We start from the raw sequence: 24,940 nt of genomic DNA, 5'->3' as shown, positions 1-24,940 counted from the left end.
TGGAGGTGCCTGAGGCTCTGCTCAGAAGCCCGTGTTGATGCAATTAAATGTCAGCGGGCCCGATACTGAGGCTGCATACTCTTAAAACCATCACAGTCCTCTTTAATCCACTACCAGGCACTCCCTGCCCCTTTATCTCGCTCTTTCATGTTCCTGCTTTCTCCTTTTTTCACCTTTCTCAGCCTCCAACATTCCACTTTGCTTATGTTTCACTCCCTTGCATGAAAATAAGTGCCAGTACTCAAAAATAACAGCTGTGGCCCCGCCGGCAACCACTGACTCAAATTAAGCACTGTCTGCTTCCAAAGTATTGAGAGGCTGAATTCACCACAGGCATTGTCGTGATTAGAGGACAAGCAGAGGCTGCAGACACCGTGCTGGTCTGTCCACAGAAACTTGTCATTGCAACTACAACAGAACTGGAAGAATATCCATTCAATAACACCCTGCCCAAACACACAGTCATTCACTGAAATAACACATGGAATTCAAATGAAGCTGTCAGTGGTGGTCAGTTGTGGAGGCTACGGCTGCTCGCTGCGGGGTGTAGAGGTGCTTTAGGTTGCTGTGCATTGAAGAATGCTTGGGTGATTTATGAAGGTCCTGCAAGTGGGTTGTTCATTGTTTTTCAAGTTACTGGGTCGAGAATGGAAGAGCTGGTCCAGAAAAGTTGGAGAAAAACGCGTTGGCCTCGGAGCTTGAACATACAAAACAAATGGCAGAAGAAAACAATCGGAGGTGAAGCCAATGCTCTAGTGAATTGTAGACCAAGAGAGGAGTCTCAACAGGTCTTGTGACTCGATACAACAATTTAAAAAATCCACACCAACATTAGATGGCAGGAGCATGTACAGAATATGTATCTAATAGACCTTGATCTACAAAGTGTGCTTTTTGTGGTAAATCTGTTCAGTAGTTGTTTGGAAACAAAGGTTCAAAATTGATAGATATCTAGCAATACATACTACTGTGGTAGCATTGAAGGAGTACAAAGAGCGACAAACTAGTAATTTCTTTGGCTGTGCACTAGTACTGAGGGAGTACCAAGGTACTGCAAGCTCTAAACTAATGTTCTGATTAGCTGTCCTCCCCTTGAAGAGAAATGTTGTGGCTGCCATTTTAGGATTCGTGCACTCGGTCCTTGTGTCATAGAAAACAAAAAGAAACAAGCACTGACAATGCCAATAGCTTTGGCTTATGAATGAAAGTGCTCCTTGTGCCACGGATGGGTGTACGCACTCAATAAGACATCAAACACAAACTTAGTCATTCATCTTTGCACTCATGCTTCCATTCATCAATCCATCCTTAAATGTCTCTTGATTTTTAACATATGCTTTTCACCATCAATATGTGAATCCTAATGTATTTACTGTAAATTTGCATAAGAAACTGATTAGACCCATGGGGACAGAAATATATTTTCCTAGTGAACCACTCAGTCCAATAGGTATTTTCAATGGTTTATCTGCATAACATCAAGATCTCCAGTGCCGAGCATAAGCTTCCCATCTAGGCAACCATCAGGCATACAGTCATAAAAAAGCATAGTATATAATATTACAGTTGGCAAAGCAAAATACCATCTCTCTTAAGAGGGCTTAACAATGAATGATTCTGAGAGTAAATCTTCTATACCCACTGTAGGAAAGTAGGATCTGGTTTTATGGTTACCCTCACTTTTTGCCTGGTGCTATGCTGTTTCTGACTAGTCTGACTGGGATTCTGCTAATCAAGACCCCAATCTCTCTGCTTTCTCCTCTAAATGTGGTATGGTAAGTACTTAGGTACATCCTAGAATGGATACTGGGGTACCCTTATAAGTCCCTCGTATATGGTACTAAGGTACCCAGGGCATAGGTACCCCCCAGAGGTCCTCCATGGGCTGAAGCATGTATTATGTCACCCATGGGAGACCATTCAAACTGTAACTACAGGCCTACCATTGCAGCCTGTGTAAGCTGGTGCTAGCATCACTTACGAAAGATATAGATTTCCCTATATCTAGGGTCACTGCACTTAAAACCTATAAGTCACCCCTGCTCTAGGTCTTTTAAATCCTGATGGCAGGGTGCCCGGTTCTAAGTGTGAGGGTGCCCCTGCATGAGCAGGACACCCATACAGCCTTCGGAGTTCATTCCCTAGGGTTGTGAGACAGCCATGTAACATATAGAGGGCAACCACTTCATTACGCGATGACCATCTCGAAACTGGCTGTAATGAACCCTATCATGTTTGGTATCAAATATGTTGGAATCATACCCCCACACCATAAACGGTGTGGAAGGTATGATTTTACGCACTGTAAAGGCCCTCCATTAGACCCTCAGTGTTCCCGGAACCATTCTTCTAGACCCGGGCAGCACAACATGGCTGTTGCTGACCAGAGACATGGTTCAGCCCTCCTGCTGCTGAGCCAAGCTCGAGCAGGGGAAGGCAGAACAATAGGTTTCCTGTCACAGGGAGGTGCGAACACCTTCCAGACAGGATTTAGTGTACTGTGGCCGGGTAGGAGCACTTGCCAGTGCCACTTAGTCTGCATGAGGGGCACATATTGGGCCCTCCTTGCATAGTCCAGTTCAAACCAACTCAGGGATTTGTTGGCTTCCGTTCTGGTGCAAATCTGGACAAAGGACATGGTAACATCCTACCCACTGTCCAACCCTCCCCTGGGAGGGAACCCTGAATCATCCCAACCCTTTCCTTAGGGTACTTAAGGGCTTACCTAAGAGGGGGTCCCTAGATTCGTCGTGGGACACGTTTCATATCAGACACCACTTCTACTTCAACCATCTGGGCACCCTGGACTTTGCTTTGACCCTGACTTCATCTCTCTGCTCATCTGTTGCATAGTCTGTGCCTGTGCTCCATACAAGAACCTTCCAAGGCCTGTGGGCATCCAAGACATCTGAAGGAATCTCCCTTGAAGTGAAGGAGTCACTTCCCTGCATCTGCAGGAACCGCAGCTGGTCTGCTGATCCTGGGATCCCACGGGCTCTGAAAGGCTCAGCAACACAGGTGGTGGTTCTTCTCATCCCTCAAGGCCTGCCCTATCCTCTCACCAGGTTTGAGGCCAGTATCCCTCATCAGGGCCGCAGGAACCGAACCCCTTTGCAACGCGTCAACATGCTGTTGTCAAGGCTTGTTGTCTTCCTTCCATCTTTGAGCTCCAAGTAGCCCCAACATCAAGCATCTCCAGTGACCAGAATCTTGGACCACACCGCATCGCTTGCACCGTGGCCTGCATCTTTTAGTGAGCTGCTCGAGGTCCTCCTGCGCCTCTAGTGCCTCCGGCCTGTGGGTCCTGTTGAGGGTCACCTTTGAATTCCTCGTGCTCTCCTGATTGCTCGGGCCTGTCCTGACTACCCTGCTTGTGGTGAGTCACCTGGACCTTGCTAGTCCCGACACTAAACCTTCTTCACTTTCCACGTTGCTTGCAGTTGCCAAGGCTTGCTGGTGCTCCCGACGGACACTGACCCCTCAACTCTCGACATCCGACGTGGGACAGCTCATGAACAGCTCCTGGTCTTTCACAGCGTCGCCTGGTCCTCACAGCTGCAGCTCCAAGGTCACCGTCATCTCTCCTGCAACACCTGATATCGGTGGGCACTCAACTTCCGTGCCCTCTGGCCACTCCTGAGTGACATAGACTCTGTATCCTCTGCTTGCAGGTACTCTTTACCTCGAATCCATCTTTGGATTCCACCGGACACTTTCACCTTCTTCAGCAGCAGCATCTTTCTGAAGTCATCCATTAGGTTTGACGGCGGTTTCCAACCCCACTTCACATCCATGCAACCGGCTTCCCTGGTGTTGATAACGTGTGTACTAGGGTATCCACGGGGGGGGCTCTCCAACCTTCTGTCTTTCACAGGGTTTCTTCTGGGTCCACTGGGAAGGGTCCTTCTTCTTTAAAATTGAAACTACGACTTACACGTTGATTTGTACGGAGAATGCGGCCATGTTCCCACACTGCACACGATCTCCGTGGGGTTCCTAGTTACTCACCTTGGGTGGTTCCTTGGGTCCCCATCACTTCTATGACCTCTGTGAACTGTCTTGACTCGATTCGTGGTTTGCATACCACTATTTTAGTATAAGGTTTGGTCCCCGCCCGGGGTCCACTGTGTTTTCTGTGCTACTGTGTTTCTATTGCAAAGTATTGTGTGCATTGTGTATATCTCCAGCTAGGAGATATCTGTATGTGTTAAAGAGTGTCTTATAATAAATAAATATTTTTTAAAATACATTGTGTGGTTCTTTTTCACCTAATCGATACCCATAAGATTACGTTCTGGTAAAACAAGCTGCTTTACACTTCTTCTAGACTAAGCCTGAAGGCCGTTCTCCACAGCTACCACTTAGAGAGCTTTCTAAGGTTGTCTAAGACCACTAAAATCACCATAATGGTTGTCTGGATTAGTGCAAGGTGTCCACTTACATAAGTGAACATTATATACTAAGCCAGCCTCTCACACCCACAGTTTGTCCGAGGGGGTAATCCGCACCACTATTTTAAGCTCTGAGATTTCATAATAAAAAATCCCTATCTGTCTGCTTTAATACAGAGTAATAGCAATCAACCCTTAAATGCCTATTGACTTTAACATATGATGTTCACAATCAATATGTCAGGGCAACTGACTTTGTTGAAAGTTTTTATTTTAAAAATCAAGACTATAACCTTTTTCATTGGCTTGTCACAATAAGCAGCTCAGACCATTTGTGTTGGTTCATAAGACTTCCCACACGACAACCATTTGATTTACTGTAATAACATTACCAATATGTACAAAGTACAGTTGTCAAAACAATACAAAATCCCTACAAATAGAGCAGAGTAAGATTTGTTCAGGTGGATCACCAAAACCTTAATTTACTATGCTAATATGTGATTCCTGTAACTAAATAACTGTCTCCAGGCTTCAGCACAATGTAATAAAAATCCACCCTTAAAAGCTAATAATAACAATAAGCAAGATCTTGATTTTGTCAGGAACTTTTCATTATAAAGATATGAAACACTAATAAATCTAACATAACCTTTCCCTGTGAAGTGATGAGGCCTCTACCCTTTATCAATGGCTTGACTCTGTGTACAGCCCAGGCCTACAGAAGTGCTCAGAAGCTGCCAACAATCTGACATACATTTATAAATTACAAATATGTACTAAATTATAGTTGGCAAAACAATATATATAGCCCGACTCAAAAGGCCCTAAGAAGAATCATCACAGAGAAATTCTACTCACAGGGTTTTTTTGTGAGTGGAGACCAACATCAAAACACTTGCCTATGGCGGTAATCTGTGAGATAACAGCTGCAGTGGAGGGAGGTGAGAGACACTTCCTGTGATCCCATCAATGCTTTCCTGCTATGTCCTTAAATTTTACCTGCATTGATGATGTATGTGCTAAGACAATTAAGTCATTGTTAAGCATCATGGTTGTACCATTGCCAACAATTTAAATAACATTATTTACCTTTCTACAGCATGTGAGATAATGTGATAACAATCCACTCTTTGAGACCTCCTGACTTTATCACATGCTTTCACAATAAATAAGCCACGCCTAAATCCACTGTAATAACTTATCATAATAAACAGACAAGACCTATGCCATCGGACATAACAGATCCCTGCACATTAATCAAGCATTAATCTGTTATCATTGGCTTGTCACCAAAGCCAACTCAGGCCTACTGTACTGAGTATCCCACAAGACAACCATCCGACATACAGTCATAAAATTGCATATGTGTGCAAAATTACAGTTGGCAAAGTAAAATAGTATCTCTTTTAACAGGGCGTAACAAGGATTCTTACAGCGCAAACCTTCATTTCTCATAGTTTGTCAGAGGGGGTATCCAACACCAAATCCATGGCCTATTAAGGTAATCAATGGGGTTCCTTCTAACAAAAACATCTATAGGCTTTAATTCAGAATAATAATAATCCGTCCTTAAATGTCTATGGACTGGAAAATATACTTTTCACAATCAATATATCGGGATTACTGTCTTTATTGTAACTTTTCAAAATAAACTATCTGGCATACAGTCTTTATCACTGGCTTGTAACCACAACCAACTCAAGCCCATTGTACTGAGCGTATGCGTTCCACAAGGCAACCATCAGGCATAAAAGTACAAATGTATAGAAAATTACAGTTGCCAAAGCAAAATGCTACTTCTCCTAAGAGAGCCTGATAAGGATTATTGTAGTGTGTATCTCCTATCCCCACAGTTTGTTGCAGAAGATCACCATCACCAAAAACGTGCCTCTTACAGGAATCTGTGAAATTCCATGGTACCCATCTACAGGCCTTAGCATAGTGTAATAGCAATCCATCCTTAGGAGCCTATTGTCTTTAACACATGCTTTTCACAATAAGTAGGTCAGGCCTCTGTCTTTGTCATAACGTTGCATAATAAACAGATCAAACCTATGAAATCTGATATGCTGTCCCAATGAACAGAGGAAGCCTTTACCCTTTAACACGGACTTTATTTACACGTTACCCAACACCAACTTACTACAGCGCACGTAAACTGGCAACGAGACTGCATAGTTATAAAATTACAAATATGTAGAAACATGCGGCTTCCAAAACAATATGCAACACCTCATCAGAGCGAACCTCCATAGGCTTTCTTAGAGTGCGCGGCCAACGTCAAAACCCTTACCTACTATGGTAAGCTGTGAGATTCCACGCAACAAAATACCAATATGTAGGCTTTAATATAGAGTATTAACAATCCACCCTTAAATGACGATAAACTTTGATATATGCTTTTCATTATAAATATGTGAGGCCTAGTCCCTTTACCAGTTCATAATAAACAGATCAGGAATATAGCTATGACCACTGCTTTGCCACCATAACCAACTCTGTCCTGCTGCATCAAGTATAAACTTTCCCACAAGCTTAAAAGTGCAATCTTTTTAGCAGAAGCACATACATTTCGGTCAATCAAATCCTATATTCAGGGGGACCAACATGGGGTTAGAGACTAAGACCCTCTCTCAGTAGGGCTCTGAAAGTTCTTTCTTGTTGATCACAGAAGGTCAAGTGAAAGTTGCAGTCAAGCCAGATCTAACTATAACTGGGGAATATTCCTTCAGTGACCGTTGCTTTTATTTCAGTGAATATATATGTTTTATATATGGAAAATACTGCTTACCTCTAACACATCTGTTATTAGTGTGCAGTGCTGTGGATCCAGATGCTCAGCATACTCATGCTATCTACTGTTGGGCTCAGAATTTTGCACGTTGTTTTTCTTCGAAGAAGGTTCTCAAGTCACGAGATGCAGTGTAACTTCTCCTCTCGATGTACACTGTGCATTAGCACAAACTCCATATTAGACCCTTTTCTGCACAGCAGGTGTAAGGCTGTTTGGAGTGTTTGGAGTGTGAACAAACCAATATGAGGTGTTAGGGCAATGCATAATGAAGACAATTATAGTAAAAAGATCTGCATCATTGCATGCGCACACGGGGAGGAGGGAGGGTGCATGTGAATCTACAGTACTACATGCTATGCGAAGATGCTTACAGGGAAAGGAGCATGTTCGGTTCATAGAATGTATGGCTGTGGATACAAATGCTCTGTGTAGACGGTATAGCAGTACCCTCCAAGTTATGGTGGCTGGAACGTAGATAAAGCAGGTTTGTGGAATAATGTTCTTAATACTGCTTGGACGACTAAGGCTTGTTGCTGGGCCAATATGTCCACACAATAATGTTTAGTAAACGTGTGTGCGGTTGACCAGGTGGCAGCTTACAAATATCAACTAAGGGGATGTTGCTGAGGAAAGCAATAGTAGCCCACATCTAACGAATAGAATGTGCCCTCTGGGGCATATGAAGTACCCTTTTGTCCTTGAGGTAACAGGTTTGGATACATTTGATAATCTTCCTTGCTACGTGAGCTTTAGAGAAGGCCTGTCCTTTGTGAGGCTCAACAAAAGAGACAAACAGTTCGTCCGATTTGCAGAATGGTTTGGTCCTGTCTATGTAGTGCATAAGAGACGTTTTGACATCCAAAGTGAGTAATGCTCTTTCTGCTACGAAATTTGGCTGTGAGACGAATACTGGGAGTTGTACGGTTTGATAGTGATAGAAAGGTGATAATACCTTACGAAGGAACAGGAACTTAGGGTTGGTGCTGAAAGAAAACCTACTCTTGTCAACCTGTATAAAGGGTACTTGGATGGTAAGAGCTGGTAGCTCGCTTATGCACCTAATGGAGACACTTTCACCTCAGCTCTCTCACCTAGTACACAGCATTTGGCATTGGGCTATCCACCACATGGTTCATCCACTGGTGAAACAGCTACAAGGGGTAGCCAACAATTGTGCAGACCTACTCAGCAGGATCAACAAGTCCACAAATAGGAACTCCACCCCCAAGGTCCTTCACTCATACTTCCAACAGTGGGCACTCTGCATTTAGACCTTTTTGCCACTGTAGAAAAGGCAAAATGCCCAAGTTTTTCTACCAGATACCTTCACACACTGCCAATAGGCAATGCATTGTGGATTAACAACTCAGGGATATTTGCTTACACTTTTCCACCTCTCCCAATGTTTCCATTCATGATCAGGAAGCTCAGACAAACACCTCTCACCCTCATTCTAGGCACCCCAACCTGGGCTAGACAGCCCTGCTTCTCCACTCGTTTGGAACTGTTGGTCAGACCCCACAAGAGGCTTCCTCTCAAACAGACCTGCTCATACAGAGACCTGGCCAAGTCAGGCATCAAGATCCAGCACAAATCAGTCTTGTGATTTGGCACCTGAGGTCCTAGAGTTTGGGTATCTTCACCTTCCCAAGAATGTTTGTCCATCCTTAGAGACAAGGCGGCCTACAACCTATGCCTGTTATGCAGCTAGAGGTTTGTCCATTACTGCTTAACAAAAATATCAGACACTTTTAAGTTTATAGTACAAAAGGTTGTTACCTACCTTCTCCAGTTACAAAAGGTGGGGTTAGCCTAAACATCCATTTGCCTCCACCTAACTGTGGTTGCTGCTTACATGCAAAACAGTCAGCATACATTTTTGTTCAGGATATCAGTGGTAAAGGCATTAATGGAGGGACTAAAGAGTGTCATACCCACTAAGCACCTCCAGCCTTGATTTGGAACTTCAACACAGTGCTTACAAGACTTAAGGGGCTACTATTCGTCCGTTTGCACTCATCCCCCCTCTGCTGATTCCTCAGATAATTCAGACGCAGGCGAAGGTACCAGTACATCAAACTGTCCCTCAGGCCCCAATTTTTCAGGTTCTAACAGTACTTTTTTAGGCCGAGGCCACAACGAACCACCAAAACGTGGTCGTGTCAAACAGGCCCAAAGATGGTACAACCCACCGGGCGAGCTCCAAACTGGCCAGAAATTTTACCAATGGTAAATGAAGTCAATCTGCAATGCATACCCATCTTTAATCTCTCACAACATGTACTCACAGATCCGGAGGTCTCAATGCTCAGCAAAGGACTGTCCTTCGTCCCCACCACTCACCCAAACTTCCTCGAACTTCATACTGAATTGCTCAGATTTTTCAGACGATTGCGTCTACATACTTTTTTTCTTTTGAATCCATCCTCACCATCCACTGCTAATACTCCCTTCAGACCTCCATCCACTTTTTCCCCCACCACCAATATGATTCCCAGCAAAATCACTACCTTTGAGAAACTGGTTCTAAAGGATTTATCTGTTTTGGAATCTAAAAAACGTTTCATCCCCTATAACATCACCCTTCAAGAGAAGAAAGCCATCTCCTCCCTGAAGATGAACGACTCGCTAGTCATCAAATCAGCGAGTAAAGGCGGTGGCATTGTGCTACAAGAAAAGGCTACATACACAGCAGAAATCCTACGCCAATTGTCCAATACTGACCATTATTGTACACTACACACGAACCCCACTAAAGAGTTACAGACACATTTTACAAATCACTACAGACGCCAAATTGGAGGGCTTCCTTAGTCAGAAAGAATTCCTTTTCCTCAATGTAAAATCTCCTCGCACTCCAGTCATCTACACCCTCCCTAAAGTCCACAAGAACCAGACTAACCCACCCGGGCGTCCCATAGTCTCCGGGTGTGGTTCCATTCTTGAGCCTTTGGGTCAATACATTGACCATTTCATTAAGGACTTCGTACCATTGACTCATTGCTATATCAGAGACAGCATGTCTATGATCAACCTCATCGAACATCATCCCTTCGACTCTGCACATGATATCTTATGCACCATGGATGTAGAATCACTCTACACTAACATTCCACAAGGATCGGCACTCCTTGTTATCCAAGGGGTCCTGGACTCCAGACCTCGCCCCCATTCTGTCCCTACACTCTTCATCATTCAGTTGTTAGAACTATGTCTGACCCGTAAATTCTTCATTTTTGAGAATGAATTTTACCAACAAGTCAAAGGCACTTCGATTGGTGCAGTTTTTGCACCCAACCTGGCCATTCTTTATATGGACCACTTAGAAATGACTTCCATTCTCTCTGACACTAACCCATTCCTTTCAGGTATCACCTTATGGCGGCGCTACATAGACGATATTTTCCTAAGTGGCATCATAATGAGACCACACTTTCCCAATTTGCCCATTGGTTGAACAATAACTGCTCTGGTCTTAATTTCACTAATACACATGACAGATCACACATCCCATTTCTTGACCTTACTATATATCACTCCAATGGAGAATTACTCACAAAACTTTACAGAAAAAGTACTGAAAGAAATACATTACTCTGCTATGAGAGTCACCACCCTCGAGCTTTAAGAGACTCGCTACCATACTCCCAATTTCTGCTTATCAGACGCAACTGCTTCTCCAAAGAAGATTATTTCTTCGAAGCATCCACTCTCACTAAAAAACTGAGAGCCCGTGGTTACCCTAAGAGACTAGTACGAAACGCACAAAAACAAGCATGGTATTGCCCTAGGGAAGTTCTTTTATCCCCTAGAACCAAAACTAACACGAATCCTATAGTTTGCGTTACTACCTTCTCCCCTGCTTCAAATCAAATTCGCAAATCTATCTTGCAACACTGGCCAGTGTTAAATGCTGGCATCCTCTCAATAGAGCGACCTTTGTTTGCCTTTCGGAAGAACCGTAACCTTAAGGACCATTTAGTAAGGGCTGCCCTACCCTCTCCTCGCCCCATGACAACCCTGGATGCTCACTGGGGCCTTGCGCCCCTCACTGGTCATGTAAAATGTGGCAATTGCAATGTATGTAGTACAACTATGGAAGGAAATAATTTTGTATTTAACAATGTCTCTATTACCTTGACTTCCTTTTCCAATTGTAACACCAGCAATGTTATTTATCTAATTTCCTATCCATGTAACAAAGTTTACATCGGTCAAACCACACAAAAAGTGAAATTACGCATTGGCCAGCACAGAAGCAGAGTACGTTGCAAAACCCTCAACGCCCCCCTTGTTGAACATTTTTCAGAAATGGGTCACACAGAGGACGACATCAAGTGGACAGTTATCAAAACCATCAAGCAACCCCCAAGGGGAGGTGACATTGCGAAAATTCTGAACAAAGAAGAACGGAGAATGATTATTCGTACCAACAGCATCAGGCAAGGCCTGAATCACAATGAGGACTGGACCAACCTCATTTGAAGTGACTAGAATTGCTTTCACCAATTTTTAAAAAAAAATAATTTCTTTACAGGTTTTTGCACTTCGTCTCTGTGTTGCCAATTCCTGTTTTACATAATCACATTTTGGTACATGGCCATGACCCTCCACTTTCCAGCTCATGGTTAATACCCCTGTTTTTTTCACCACCATATGCCCAATAGCAACGTTCTCCTAATGTCTCTGAAAAAGATCGTTTTACTTTACTCTGTACTAATCATTGCTTATAAGTATTTCTTCACATTGCTCGCCTTCTGTTGCCAGTTTCCAAATATTCATAATTAATTGTTCAAAGTACTGTGTTAAACTGTCCTTTAAGTCCCTTAACAATTGTGCAATTTTGAGAAAGAATCTGTCTCTCTCACAGATTAATGCGTGTTCTCTCGTAGTCACTGTTTGCATTTTCACTCTATAGTCCTTTTTCTATCTCCATTGTGACTCTTCCAACATGGCGGCTCGTTCACACGGTCTAGTGCCCCACACGCTTACACAGCATGTATACCTGCACGCTCTCCCTGTTACCTCGTCACTCGGTTAACCTTATCAGAGGACCAGGTTGTGTTACGGTAAGCGCTCGTCTCACCATCCGTCACTGCTCCCCCCATAGATGGTTCGTTTTTTAACCCGCAGCTTCCTTCTCTTTTAGTGCATTGTCACGGATTAACGTACCGGAGCCACTGACTTGGTTGGATTGTCAACAATTGTCCCTCATTCCCGGTTCCTTTCATTCCAGGTACCTCACTTCCCTCACTGCCCGGTTTTTTCAACCTTACTCACGGCATTCTTGCCTAACGTGGTTCTTTTATTCCCTCAGTATTTTCACATCTCTACCCGTAATTCCGAGATTAACGCCGGACCTCATCCCTGACGCTAAGCGCGGGCTCTCCTCCTAGGTATTGCACACGCCGTGCATTCGGTCTCCTTACTACGGTAAGTGGGACCCAAGTCACTACTGAGGCTCATTGCTAGCACTCAATTATTAATCCGTAGGCACCAATTAATGCCTGATTTTCTCCGTTCCTCACATCACGCGCTCCTATTTGTTCGTTACTCTTCCGGTTTTATACACATTCCATAGGCACCATCGTATGCCTGCCTTGCCCCGTTCCTCACTCATGGTTTACCTCCCTCCGTGTCTGAACACATAATTCACCCGCTTCACTTGCTGTTCATTTTCCCTTAGCTTCGCTTCGACCCACCCTCACCGCAAACATACGCATGCACCTACACCAGCATGTGTATTGTGGCACCACTATTGTACCTTAACGTTGCTGCCATATTATAGCTCTAACTTTCTCCTCTCTCCCCTTCTCCCAGGCAATTTCTTTTCATAATCAGGCTTGTACACATCACTGTCCTGATGATGATCCTTGCATCTTCTTAACAGGATCAAAACGTTGTCGACCTTAGTTTAAACAGCATGCACATCAATCCATTGCGTAAAAAAGTGCAATTGCTGTTTTGAAAAAGCTTAAACATTGGATAATGTAAATAAGCTCTCTTGTCTTGCCTGAAATCTCTATGTATGTTTTGTAAATGTCATTTGTTCTTAACGGATGCAGGACTGTGTCCCACAAATAATTTGTTGTTGTATTTCTGTCTTGTTTCATTGAAGAATTTAATTGGTTGTCCGGTTGGACATCCTGTATATAGTACCGATTCAGGACTATATTTATTCTCATTCCTATTTAATTATTTGAGGACCATTGTACTGTGTGTGCCAGCACAGGGAGAGAGCCGAAAACACCATATTTTAGTGGATACATTCCTGCACTCTCCATCTGACGCAGCACAACAAGTTGACTTGCTGCGTTGCACTGAATCACATCTTTGTTAATCTGTTCCTTTATCTCTAAAAGTAATCAAAATTGAAACATTATCCTATGGATAATCTCTGACAGCTCTCATATTTGAGATCTGCTCTGGAAAGTGCTGTGCTATGTTCACCACATAGAATATAGTATCACCCAGGCAAGAGGTTCTTTTTGTACAGTCTCTACCCAAATCCTGTTTCCTACATGAAACTAAATTCCCAGTCTTTGTTAACACAAGATTCTTAAAGTAGGTCCACACTTTTGAGCAGTCTAGTTGTCCTTCAGCTAAGCCTGAAATAGGAAATGCCGAATGTCACCATATTGTCTTTTGAAACAGACAGGATAAATCCATAGCAAGAGGTTGGACATCCTTACACATGCATTTTTGATGTCCAATAGCAGAACTAACAAACGTTGAAGAATTCGATAGTAGTTTGTGGTGTTGATAGTGGTGTAGTACCCCCCTCATTCAGTGATGTTTACTTTAATGGAATACACAATGTTTTAGACCAGTCATCTCCAACAAGTAGCTTGTGAGCTACTGGTAGCTCTCCAGCTACCTGTAAGTAACTCTCCTGTGTGCATCCCAGCATACTAAATTAGAAGCTTTTAATTGGTTTCATTGTATGTTAATATATTAATTGTATTCAAGCCAATAATTTGTGTATTTTCAGAACTCATGAAATGAAGCTTTGAGGAAAAATGGCTGAATTTGTAAAAAATATTTTAAGCTTTTTTTTTGAGTGATGAATCATGTGAGGAGAATTATTACTAATAATCTTACTTTCTGGGGCATTGCAGCTGTGGGCGATTTATATTCCATTACATTCCAAATTAACAAAATCTTTTTTACATTCCTGCTGGCAGCCCTGTCTGATGCACTGAGGAGACCTTACATGCGGTGGCCACTAATGTAATCTTGTCTAATGTGGTCAGTATTACAACACTAATAATAATAGTAACTTAAAAGGATTTTTATTGAACATAAGTAGCTCTTATTACACAAAAGGTTGGAGACCACTGTTTTAGACACATGAAAATAAGGGGGCTCCTTTTTCATAACTGCCACGCGTGGGATTCTCGGACTGGTGGAGGTTCTGCCAGTGGGTTGAGATAAACCCTTTACTGCCTGTCAATGCAGGCTTCTAACATCTAGTCCAATCACACCCATAAAGTACCCACCAGGCAAAAAATGTAGGATAGCCTACTACCCAACAAGTCGTAGACCAGTGGTAAGGTCATAGATATTCTGAAAGAGTTACGAGCAGCAAAGTTTAAGGTGATCATAGGCAACCACCCATTGGGTCGCGGATAGAATTGGTTATTCGTTTATAGAAGCACTGTGACAAGTGTAACCCACAATCCTGTATAGTACTGTGAATATTTGTTGACACGCCACCTGTGTACAAAGGCAGTGTAATGGACTCTTGGGGCAGTAACAGCTTGAGAGGCCTCCTCCTAGTGCTAGAGACAATTGTTCTTTTGGCAAATGGAATGGTCCACCCAAAACACTACAGAACAGTATGTTCAGGAGCCATTCCTTACAACAGATTTGACAAAACCAACATATGTTTAAACGCAACAGGTAATACGGTTTTAACACCTGGTGGGCAGTCAGATGGATCCATGGCATGCCGGCGTACCACTCTCCATCACAATAAACAACTCATAAAGCTATGGACCTCCACCTAGATAAAAAGATTCCCACAGCCACACCACTTGCAAGGCACACTGAAGATGAAAACACCTGGGTTATCAGGGCAGAATTATGAACTTTGTGGAGAAGCCAACTGTTACATGTATGGTTATACAATATTAGTTGCCCCTTCTTTCCATCACCTTCCCCTCTCCCTATTCACCATTGGTACAGTCCGTTCCTTCTGTGTGGGTTCCATGGTGACAGTTGGCTTGGCAGGTATTGGATGTCAGTGTTGGGTGATGCTGTAGTGATCCTGCTGCATAAACTTCAGTGTTTCACCTTACCCAGATTCTTCCTCACTTCACAACACCAGAATGTATTTTCTATAATAAATTCCCTCAAAATCACACTAGTAATGCCTGGATTAAACATAAATTCTGAAAACTCACCTGAAAGAGCAATCATTAATGCCACTGCCAGAACCGCTAGAACAACTATGACCCCTCCAATGAAGAGCATCTTGATCTTTTGGCCACCTGAAAAAATAGAAAAATTATGTCAGCTACAATGTAGAGCACAGTTCCACTTAACACAGCGTTTAGTGGTTTGCGTAACCGCTAAGTTGTCTCCCTCGTATGTTATTCATTTTCAGTGATTGCCACGCATTTTCCAAGATGGACTCTGCACCCTTTGCCAAGCTTACTTCAAGAATGACAATAAACCAAACTTTCTGAACTGACAATCCTTTAACACTCCTTTGTAATATTATTAGCAAACACATAATACAACTGATGGCTCGGTCTCTACCGGTTTATTCCATATGGACTTAAAATTGTCAGGAGGAACTTTAACACGATAGCTTATTCGTAGTACAACCGCTTGGAGTTATACTTAAAAAATCTAAATCACTGATTGAACAGCTGTGCTTCCAGCTTTACTAACAAAGTACGAGCCCCCTTAATAATGTTTTGTGGCAATGTCCTTTCCCTATTATTCTGGGTCTTGGCATGGCCAATCTACTGCAGTCCTTATAAAGAGTCGTAAAATCCCCAACGGTGAATGACTGGCCTTATGACAGGCACTAAGTGTAGTACAGTGCAAAATGCCTCCAAGGGGCAGTAAGTAGTGTGCTTTCCTGAACGCCTGACTTATCACTTCATGTAGAAGATGCTTCTGGCACTTCAGGAACCCAGAGTGGTAAGTCGCCTTGGGTAGAACTTCACTCCAGCTGAAGACAGTGGAGTCACATACGATATCATGTTGTGGCCACTACACATATCAAGATTGAGTTCTAGAGCAGGTTCATTAAAATTATTTGCAAATAGCCAATTCAGAGAGAAGACTTTCCTCTGCCTTTTGCTCGTGCTGGCAAGCTGAGACACTCAAAAGCAGCCTTTCCTGAACATAAATGTTGACTCTATATTTCAAGCAAGACATCTACAGAATACCTTTTTCTGTATGCAGTAAGATGTGATATTAGCGTACAAGGACACAATGACAAAATGATCCTAGCTAGATATGAAGGCAGGGTCAAATATAATAGGGTTCCTCCTATTGTGTCTACCCCATGCATGCTACACACAATAATACTAATTGGTCAGCATACTCAAAGCTTAACACTGTAAAGAAATCCACACTACTGCTTGGGACTGAAGTAGGGTGAACCCAGACCTCTGCCACTGTGTTATCTCTTCAATTGGGGGTGACACAAAGAATCTGGCCCAGCACAGATGCTCCAAAGTGTATTGATTTTGCTTGCTCATTTTATGTGGCTTGTTGGCGAAAGATTCCAGCATTAAGGTCATACACATAAATGCAAAAGGCCATCACAGAGTTTTATCAATTTGAGGTAGATATAAAAGAGGCACTGAGTTGTGTTTCATTCCTGACTTCCCATGGCCTCCTTGCACCGTGCCATCCACAGATCAGCTGACACATGACGGGCTCCACAATGCAGAATAAAATACTCATACCTACAACATGACAAGAGAGCTCCCGCCATTTAGATATTAAGCATCTGGTACAATTTGCACTATAAAACTGTGAGAGAGTGGCAGCAAGAGATACATAAAATGGAGCTCACAACTGGTCCAATCCTGGCTCCGCGACATAAACTGGAACATAATTCAGCAACAGATTTCAGCCAACACCAAGTGACTCAGATTCACCCTGGACACCAACTTCATCCTCAAGGAGTATATGAATGAATGAATGAATTGTGGGACTAGTAAAGTGAACGGCTACTCCCAGGAGTGTCCCTGCGGTAACGAACAAGCAAGAGCACAAAATAAAAGAGGGAACGATCAAAAAGTAGATAGCCAAGTCTTCAGCTGTTTTTTAAAACACCGTTCACTCACTACTGACCCAAGGGGGAAAAGGATCTACCGCCTACTTTTTCACGCCTAACCCTAGGGACCTTAGCATAAATATAGTATATTTCCAAGAAAACCAGGACAGCTTGGTCCCACCTCTCGCTATTAAAGATAGTGAGACTTTTCCAACCAGTATATTCCCAAGATTGTGACTATTGGCATCCACAAAGCCAAGACTGGAAACAAAGAAGTGCAACAAAAAAAAAGCAAAGCAACATCAATTCTCCGTGTCTGCACAAAGGATCCATAATGACATCCATAGGAATGGTGTCCATCGGGACCGGCCCACTTGGGATCCTATTACGGAAAGAGCTGAAGACGCACTTTTTCTTACAGCACTGCATCACGGCACAGTCCACTTCCCTCAGGATCCAACGACACTGCCAGTGACTCGTTGAATCCATCCCATTGACTGTACGCAGCACCGCGCTGTCTGTCAGCTAGGTGCACAATATACACATACCACAAACATATACACATGAAGCAGGTTACAGCGCAACTGGTTAGGGATTGTCACAGGTTCAAGTATAGTTGCAGGACTCAGCCCTACAAGTACTGTCATTCCTGACATCAAGAACCCTAGGAGTGTCAGCACTATGACTATGACCCTTCTCCCTAAACACTCCCTAAACTCGCTTCACTCCTGAGTTACAAGCACTCCCTGCCATCCAGTCACCAGTCACGTCACACACAGCTCTCTCTACCCATGGGCTTCAATCTTTACCAACAACCTGCAGCCTTTAATATTATTCGATTCCTGAGTCTCTCACATGACTCTCCCAATGAACTCCGGCACTATTGCTGGCCTCCAGCAGCGCCAGCTCTGTTTTTCTCAAACACAGACTTACACACACTCATGTACTCTCCTGGTTGACACACACACACATTGATGCTGTGCTTTGCAGCGCTCCCGCTAATCAGTGAAGTAAGACGCGCTTCTTCTAGTGCAACCGAGTCCTGACTTCCATCACTCCATAACAATGTATTTCTGCGTATAAGGCACACTGCTCCGCCGGCACTCTCACATTCACTTCTTTCCTTCAACAGGCCCAACTGTGTGATGCGTTCTCCTTACACAAACAAACACACACACCACTTTGCCGATACACTACTCCCAGACAACTAGCAGTCCCCACTATACCTCACTTGACTGAAAGACCGCTCCACCAACCTGGAGCGCAGTACTAATGTCACACACACGCGTTACTTCCTCTTACTAGCTGGGACCTACAGGGCGCTTTCCGACAGGCTCCTGACGTGCAGCCCCCCTCCTATTCTAGACCGAACGGACTTACACGCAGGTACCGACCCACCAAACAGCCCACCTGGGTAGCAAGTCATCTAGCAACTAATGCCTGAAAAATGATTAGTTTTGCCAAAGCTCTCTTTTCTGAAACCTGCTTGTGTTACTCCAGCCATTGTGACATACACAGACAAAAATGCTGGTGCACACACATATGAAGACACACATTCATGTGCACACTCACACACACATACTAAAGGTAGGGAAGCCACTTAAGCCTCAAGTCAGATGCCGGGCTCAGGAAACATCCATTACAACACAATCATAACAAAGCATGTCACTTTAACGCATGCCATTACAACGCATACCATTACAACGCATGCCGTACTGTTGCACTCACTGGAGTGGGAAGAGTAATTTTTACCCCTACACACTCCAACACTTACCCTACTGTTACCCTAAATTTATTATGCACAGTAATGGTATGCATTGTAATGGAATGCGTTGTAATGGTAGTTTCTAAAAATGCGTTGTAACGGCATGCGTTGTAAAATCATGCGATGTAATGGTAGTTGTGATGTAAATACCACGCTGTCATTTTTTCCGTTGTAACGTCATATATTCCCGGGATCTGGCTCAGCTCGAGGTCCTCTTGGAACCTCAAGTCTAAAACGAGCCAAGCTTTCATGCTGCTTCTGTCTGCCACCCAGCTCTAACCTAATTAAAGAGGAAGCATTGGGGGCGTGGTTAGCGCCCGTGAGCAATGGCGGCTCCTCCTTAGCTCTCCCGCGCGGAGAACGAGACGTTCAGCGAGACTCCCAACAGCGTTTCAACCCTCATAAAGCATGGGTTCCTAGTTCGGATCTGGCGCTGGACTGCTGAAGAAACTTTGGACGCCTAATTGATCATGTGGGTAATCTCTTCTCTGGAAGAGCTGTGAAACGTCGAAGTTTCGTAATGCGGCCGCCATTTTGTATTTGCGCTGACGGTGTTTCGTTTTTAGCGCTCCATGACCAACTTGGATAAAAGCTGATTCAAATACGGTTTCCTCATTTCTCAGCTTGCTAGCCAACACGCTGTACTCAAATGTCCTCTGCAAAACGTCTAACCTTTTAGTAGCGCGTTTTTCGAGCTCTCTGGTTTACTTCTCCTCATAAGTGTTATCAATCCTCCATAGTGTTGCTGCAGTTTAATTGGACATTAATTGACGCGACTTTCTCCTTTACATCAACAATTGTGGGTCACATAATATTTTTATTCATCTGTACCACGATATAGTTACTTCATATTTACTTGTGGTGATGACTTCTGAAACTGCAACCGCCATCTTTTGAAGCTACAGACGGAGGCTTACTCCTAGCGACTCTGAGACATTAAAAGGTTTTCTTATTGCATTCCATGTCGCTTTGTGTCCCAGTGTTAAATTATATTGCATGTTTCTCTGCTGTGATGTTCTGCCTTTTTGCTATAAACTGATGGCTTTTCAATTGACTTTTCTAGGTAGTACATTTAGTAGTACCGTTTTTTTTTTGTTTATAGCTCTTTACTCTCTTGCATTTATTTGTGCACACTTCATTTCACCAGTTATATTTTTGATGGTGCCGTTGCCTCAATCCCTCATCAATATTTTCTGTGTGTGGTCTTATTTCATTTGTATACAACGCTGCATCCATATTAGGAATCTTTTGCTGTTTGTTTACATGCCTTTGATATTTTATAGTTGCATATCTCATTTTCTTTATGGGTAGATTATGCAAGGACCTGCGTAAGCCTTCCCCAACTTCTCACAAATTTCTTCTTCATACGGGGTCTAGGTATCAGTGTTTAGAGATGGATGACTCTGTTGACACATCTGTTAGAGTTCCTTCTTCTGCTTCAGTTTCGCAAACGAGTGGTGCCACTAAAGGTTCAACTAAACGTCTTAAAAAAGACCCACCCTCTCCTCCCAAACAAACGTCAGCAGTGACAATGGATATCCTTTTGTAAGAGATTAGGGCCTTGTGCCCTTTTATTGAAGAAGCTGTTCTGCTTGGGTTTTCGGATCGGGTGAAACCCGCTCTACAAAGCCCTTCTGACCCAAACCAGAACGTTACCCCCTCCCTAGGGCCTTTTTACACCTAAATAACCACATATATATGTACCACCTAAGGACAGGGAATTCCTATTATATATATATATATATATATATCAAGACCTCACAGCCTCGCAATCTCAGCAACCACAGTCTCGCGGCCTTAGGCAGACCCAGAATCTCCTACCAGACGGCAGCAACACACATAGTCTCGCGGCCTCAGGCAGACCCAGAATCTCCTACCAGACGGCAGCAACACACATAGTCTCGCGGCCTCAGGCAGACCCAGAATCTCCTACCCAGACGGTAGCAACACACAGTCTCGCGGCCTCAGGCAGACCCAGAATCTCCTACCCAGACGGCAGCAACACACATAGTCTCGCGGCCTCAGGCAGACCCAGAATCTCCTACCAGACGGCAGCAACACACATAGTCTCGCGGCCTCAAGCAGGCCCAGAATCTCCTACCAGACGGCAGCAACACACATAGTCTCGCGGCCTCAGGCAGACCCAGAATCTCCTACCCAGACGGTAGCAACACACATAGTCTCGCGGCCTCAGGCAGACCCAGAATCTCCTACCCAGACGGTAGCAACACACAGTCTCGCGGCCTCAGGCAGACCCAGAATCTCCTACCAGACGGCAGCAACACACATAGTCTCGCGGCCTCAGGCAGACCCAGAATCTCCTACCCAGACGGTAGCAACACACAGTCTCGCGGCCTCAGGCAGACCCAGAATCTCCTACCAGACGGCAGCCTTAGCACGAGCTCATCCTATTATTACCGTAGTACACGACAGGGGAATCGGGATTACTATATATCAGATCACACAAAGACTATTAGTTGAGCACAACCTGTTCTCTAGTTCGAGGGGCTCGTTTCCCCCTCATCCAGTTACCACTTACCTGACCAGGATTAACCTCTGTTCATGTCGAGTTAACTCTGATTAAAAGAATAGGCTATCCTCCTATATAAAAATACACAACACATGCTAACTCACAACAAGCTAAATACTTTATTTAAAGGCCACATGCACATTCGCAAAATACATTATATATACAACCTGCAAGGAAAGTAAAAGGTTAAGTTATACACTTCAAAGAAAAAGGGGTCGACATCACCTTAGTCGTATGTAGCCTGTGCTCAATGGTCATCTAGGTTCCCTTCTCGTCTATGCCTCGGCTTCGCCTGGAAGTCACCCCTCCGCAGTCGCGGGTCTACTCCCTTCTCCCTCTCCGAGTCACTGGAACCTCTTCCTCATCGGCTACTCTCTCCTCTTTAGATTCAAGTTCGTCATCTGTCTTCCCTGGAATAAGTAGTAGCTTTTCTGCTAACGGCCAGATGCCGCCTATGGTCTAGAAGCAAGTGCCCATATCTGACTCAGACTTTCACTAATATAGAAGTGCATTCCCTCATGGAAATTTCCAGCTCGAAACCTGCCGCCCACCAAATTCCTGTACCTCCCCGTGCCAAGGACACGTTCCCAGCCGGCCGGCCTGATGTAGTGTCTTCGGCAGGGGAGAAATACATTCCTTCGATAAGGGCCGGCCTGAACCGGTTCTCTCCGAGCGAATAACACCTCATAACTAAAACATAACCTTTCGTCTAGAAAGGTCCCAAGCTGCCGGAGCAGAAAGAAAGATGGAGTCTCTCCCGTTTGAGGCCTACCAGGCCTGAATTCAGCACAGCTCCATGAAATACCCTCACTACAGGACAGATTATCCCTAATACTAACGAATCTATCCCCTAGGCTATGTGTGCAAGCCCTGATCTATGGGTAGGAGCACAGAATTGTGTCAAAGTGTCTAATAAAGAGGCCCTATTCACTACTCTAGTCCTTAGACTTGGATGGAAAGAGACTGAAGTCATATTGATCGCTCTACAACACAAGAAGGCCGGGAAAATCGAGCAGTACATTTCACCCTTGACTTCAGTCTATTATACATCTATTAAACGGAACTAACATCGGTGGAAGAATAATATGAAACAAAACTAACCGATCTATGTCTAGTACCAGATGTGCAGAATTGAAGCAGTGAAGGGATACACTGAATAAAACAACAGATAGAAATCAAAACAGCAATAGCAATCAAAATGCCACCTAATGTGTGGCGTAGCATATGCATGTCCGGTAACCAATTAAAGAGCCAGTCAAACCAGCCCTGATCAATGTGTTTTCTAACTTCATTGGTTAAGTCATGCAATTTATCTATGTGTGCACGAATGGATTGTGTATGATCAGATAAGTTAAAACAGCAGAGGCCTTCAAAGTCCGAGCAACCATGTCCATGTTTAAGCAAAAGATAATCAATGGCTGCTCTATTTTGCAAAATGGCCCTACGTTCACCCTGGGCGTCTAATAGCAAGTCAGACAAGACTGTGGAAGTATGATTAATAGATTTCACCATCCAGCAAGCCATTTTCCCAATGGATTTGGCATTGTAGACCGCCAAAGCAGGAACACCAATAATTGAAACAGCTAGGCTAAGATATTCAGACTTGGAATATAAATGCAAAGATGAGTCACAATCCTCCTGTAACATCACTGTATCTCGAAGCACACGAGAGTTGGCATTTGGATGTGAAGAAAACATCAACAAACTGAGCCTCGTAATGGCACACGGGCCTCCGGAAATGTTTGCAGGGACAAATGGCCAGGAAGTATTACCACATGAGAAAAGCCATCCGGCAGGTAGCAACATTGCACGATAGTGACTGGGAGTAACTACCAAACTATTGCAAGTCATATTGTTCTGGACTGAGACACATGTGGTCGGTGTCCTCTGAAAACACAAAGTCCGCTCGTGAGGTGTAAATGAAGTGGCACCTCTTAACTTGAGGCGTAGGCATTCAGAAATCGCATTAGGATTACATGTAAGAAAGAAGCATAGATCACCTTGTGTGATATTATACGTAATTATTTGGGACTGAATGGGGAGTTGGCCATCCGGCAGTTCAATACACAAAGGACAATATACATGGGTAGCAAAATCACCTAGGATAATATTCGGACGAGCCTTCGAAATGTTAAAGATATTGATTAAAGTCTCCAGTGAGGCGGGGACAGCAACTAGGCAAGTCGCAAGAATATCGTGCACAGATCTCATCGGTGTCAAACAGAAGTGAGGGGCATCAGTCACTCTCTTTGCCAGTAATGTCCAAAAGTTCGATGACGAATCCCACGCATTGAAGGAACGCAACACTCGGGTTCCCAGTTCATCCCGGGTTGATGGGATCCCTTCTCTCTCTCCGAAGTAATCCGAAGGGTGTCCAATACCGACACATCCTGCAGCAACAATCCAAAGAATGATCTAAAAAAGAACCAAATACAGGCATTAATCATTCTCGTAAATAACATTTATCAGCTGGGACAGCTTCCCAGCTATCTTTCCCTGGCCTCATAACCAAAATGGTATTGTCCTGACCGGTGGCAATAACCTCTGCTTGTTCAGGGGGATTCTTAGGCGATTGCACCCAAACCTTGGCCCCAGGGTTATCCGTAGAGCCAAAGCCTTTCTGGCCTCGTACAGTTAGCAAAGTTAGGGCAGTGCCTTTCATTATTTCACCACTGAAAACAGGCATAATGAGTAATTGGGCCACTCGGTCGGTGCGGTGTATCAGCAAGTCATTCTCACTGCTATTTAGCAGAAGTACCTTAATCTCTCCCTGATAGTCGCTGTCAATAACCCCTCCAAGTACCTGGATGCCTTTTACAGCCAGCCCCGATCTAGGGGCGATCAATCCAAAATTCCCGGGTGGTATATGAATACCAACACCGGTAGCAATGATGACCCGATTCTTACTTTCTAGAACGGTGTCATCCATGGCATGCAAGTCTAAACCTGCCGACCCTGGGGTCGCTCTGCATGGAGCCAGAGCTCCGGGAGTAATTTCCCAATACATCACAGTTTCATTGATTACATTAGGCATAGTCTCAACATTTGGGGGAAACAAACGCATAAGTGGAGATTCAGCATTTAAAAAAGGACGATTATTCAGGATCAATAGTGCTTGGGGTAAAAAGTCTCGCCAATTTTTATACTTGTCATCTGTTAACTTTCGTAACTGATCCTTTAACAGACCATTCAATCTCTCCACCAGGCCCGAGGC

At 43.9% G+C, this 24,940-nt stretch overlaps 1 protein-coding gene across 1 annotated transcript in view; it reads right to left on the bottom strand.

The window, feature by feature from the left end:
* LOC146812994 (C-type lectin domain family 2 member B-like) overlaps nt 1-24,940 on the bottom strand; it is a 168,665-nt gene that overhangs the window by 112,772 nt on the left and 30,953 nt on the right. The window contains exon 2 of the mRNA XM_085620012.1: nt 15,594-15,680. Within this exon, the coding sequence (XP_085476138.1) occupies nt 15,594-15,680 (87 nt within the window). The remainder of the gene's footprint in view (nt 1-15,593; nt 15,681-24,940) is intronic.

The sequence above is a fragment of the Triturus cristatus genome, chromosome 7, assembly GCF_964204655.1.
Source record: "Triturus cristatus chromosome 7, aTriCri1.1, whole genome shotgun sequence".
NCBI lineage: Eukaryota > Metazoa > Chordata > Amphibia > Caudata > Salamandridae > Triturus > Triturus cristatus.
This window is presented reverse-complemented; position numbering and strand designations above follow the sequence as displayed.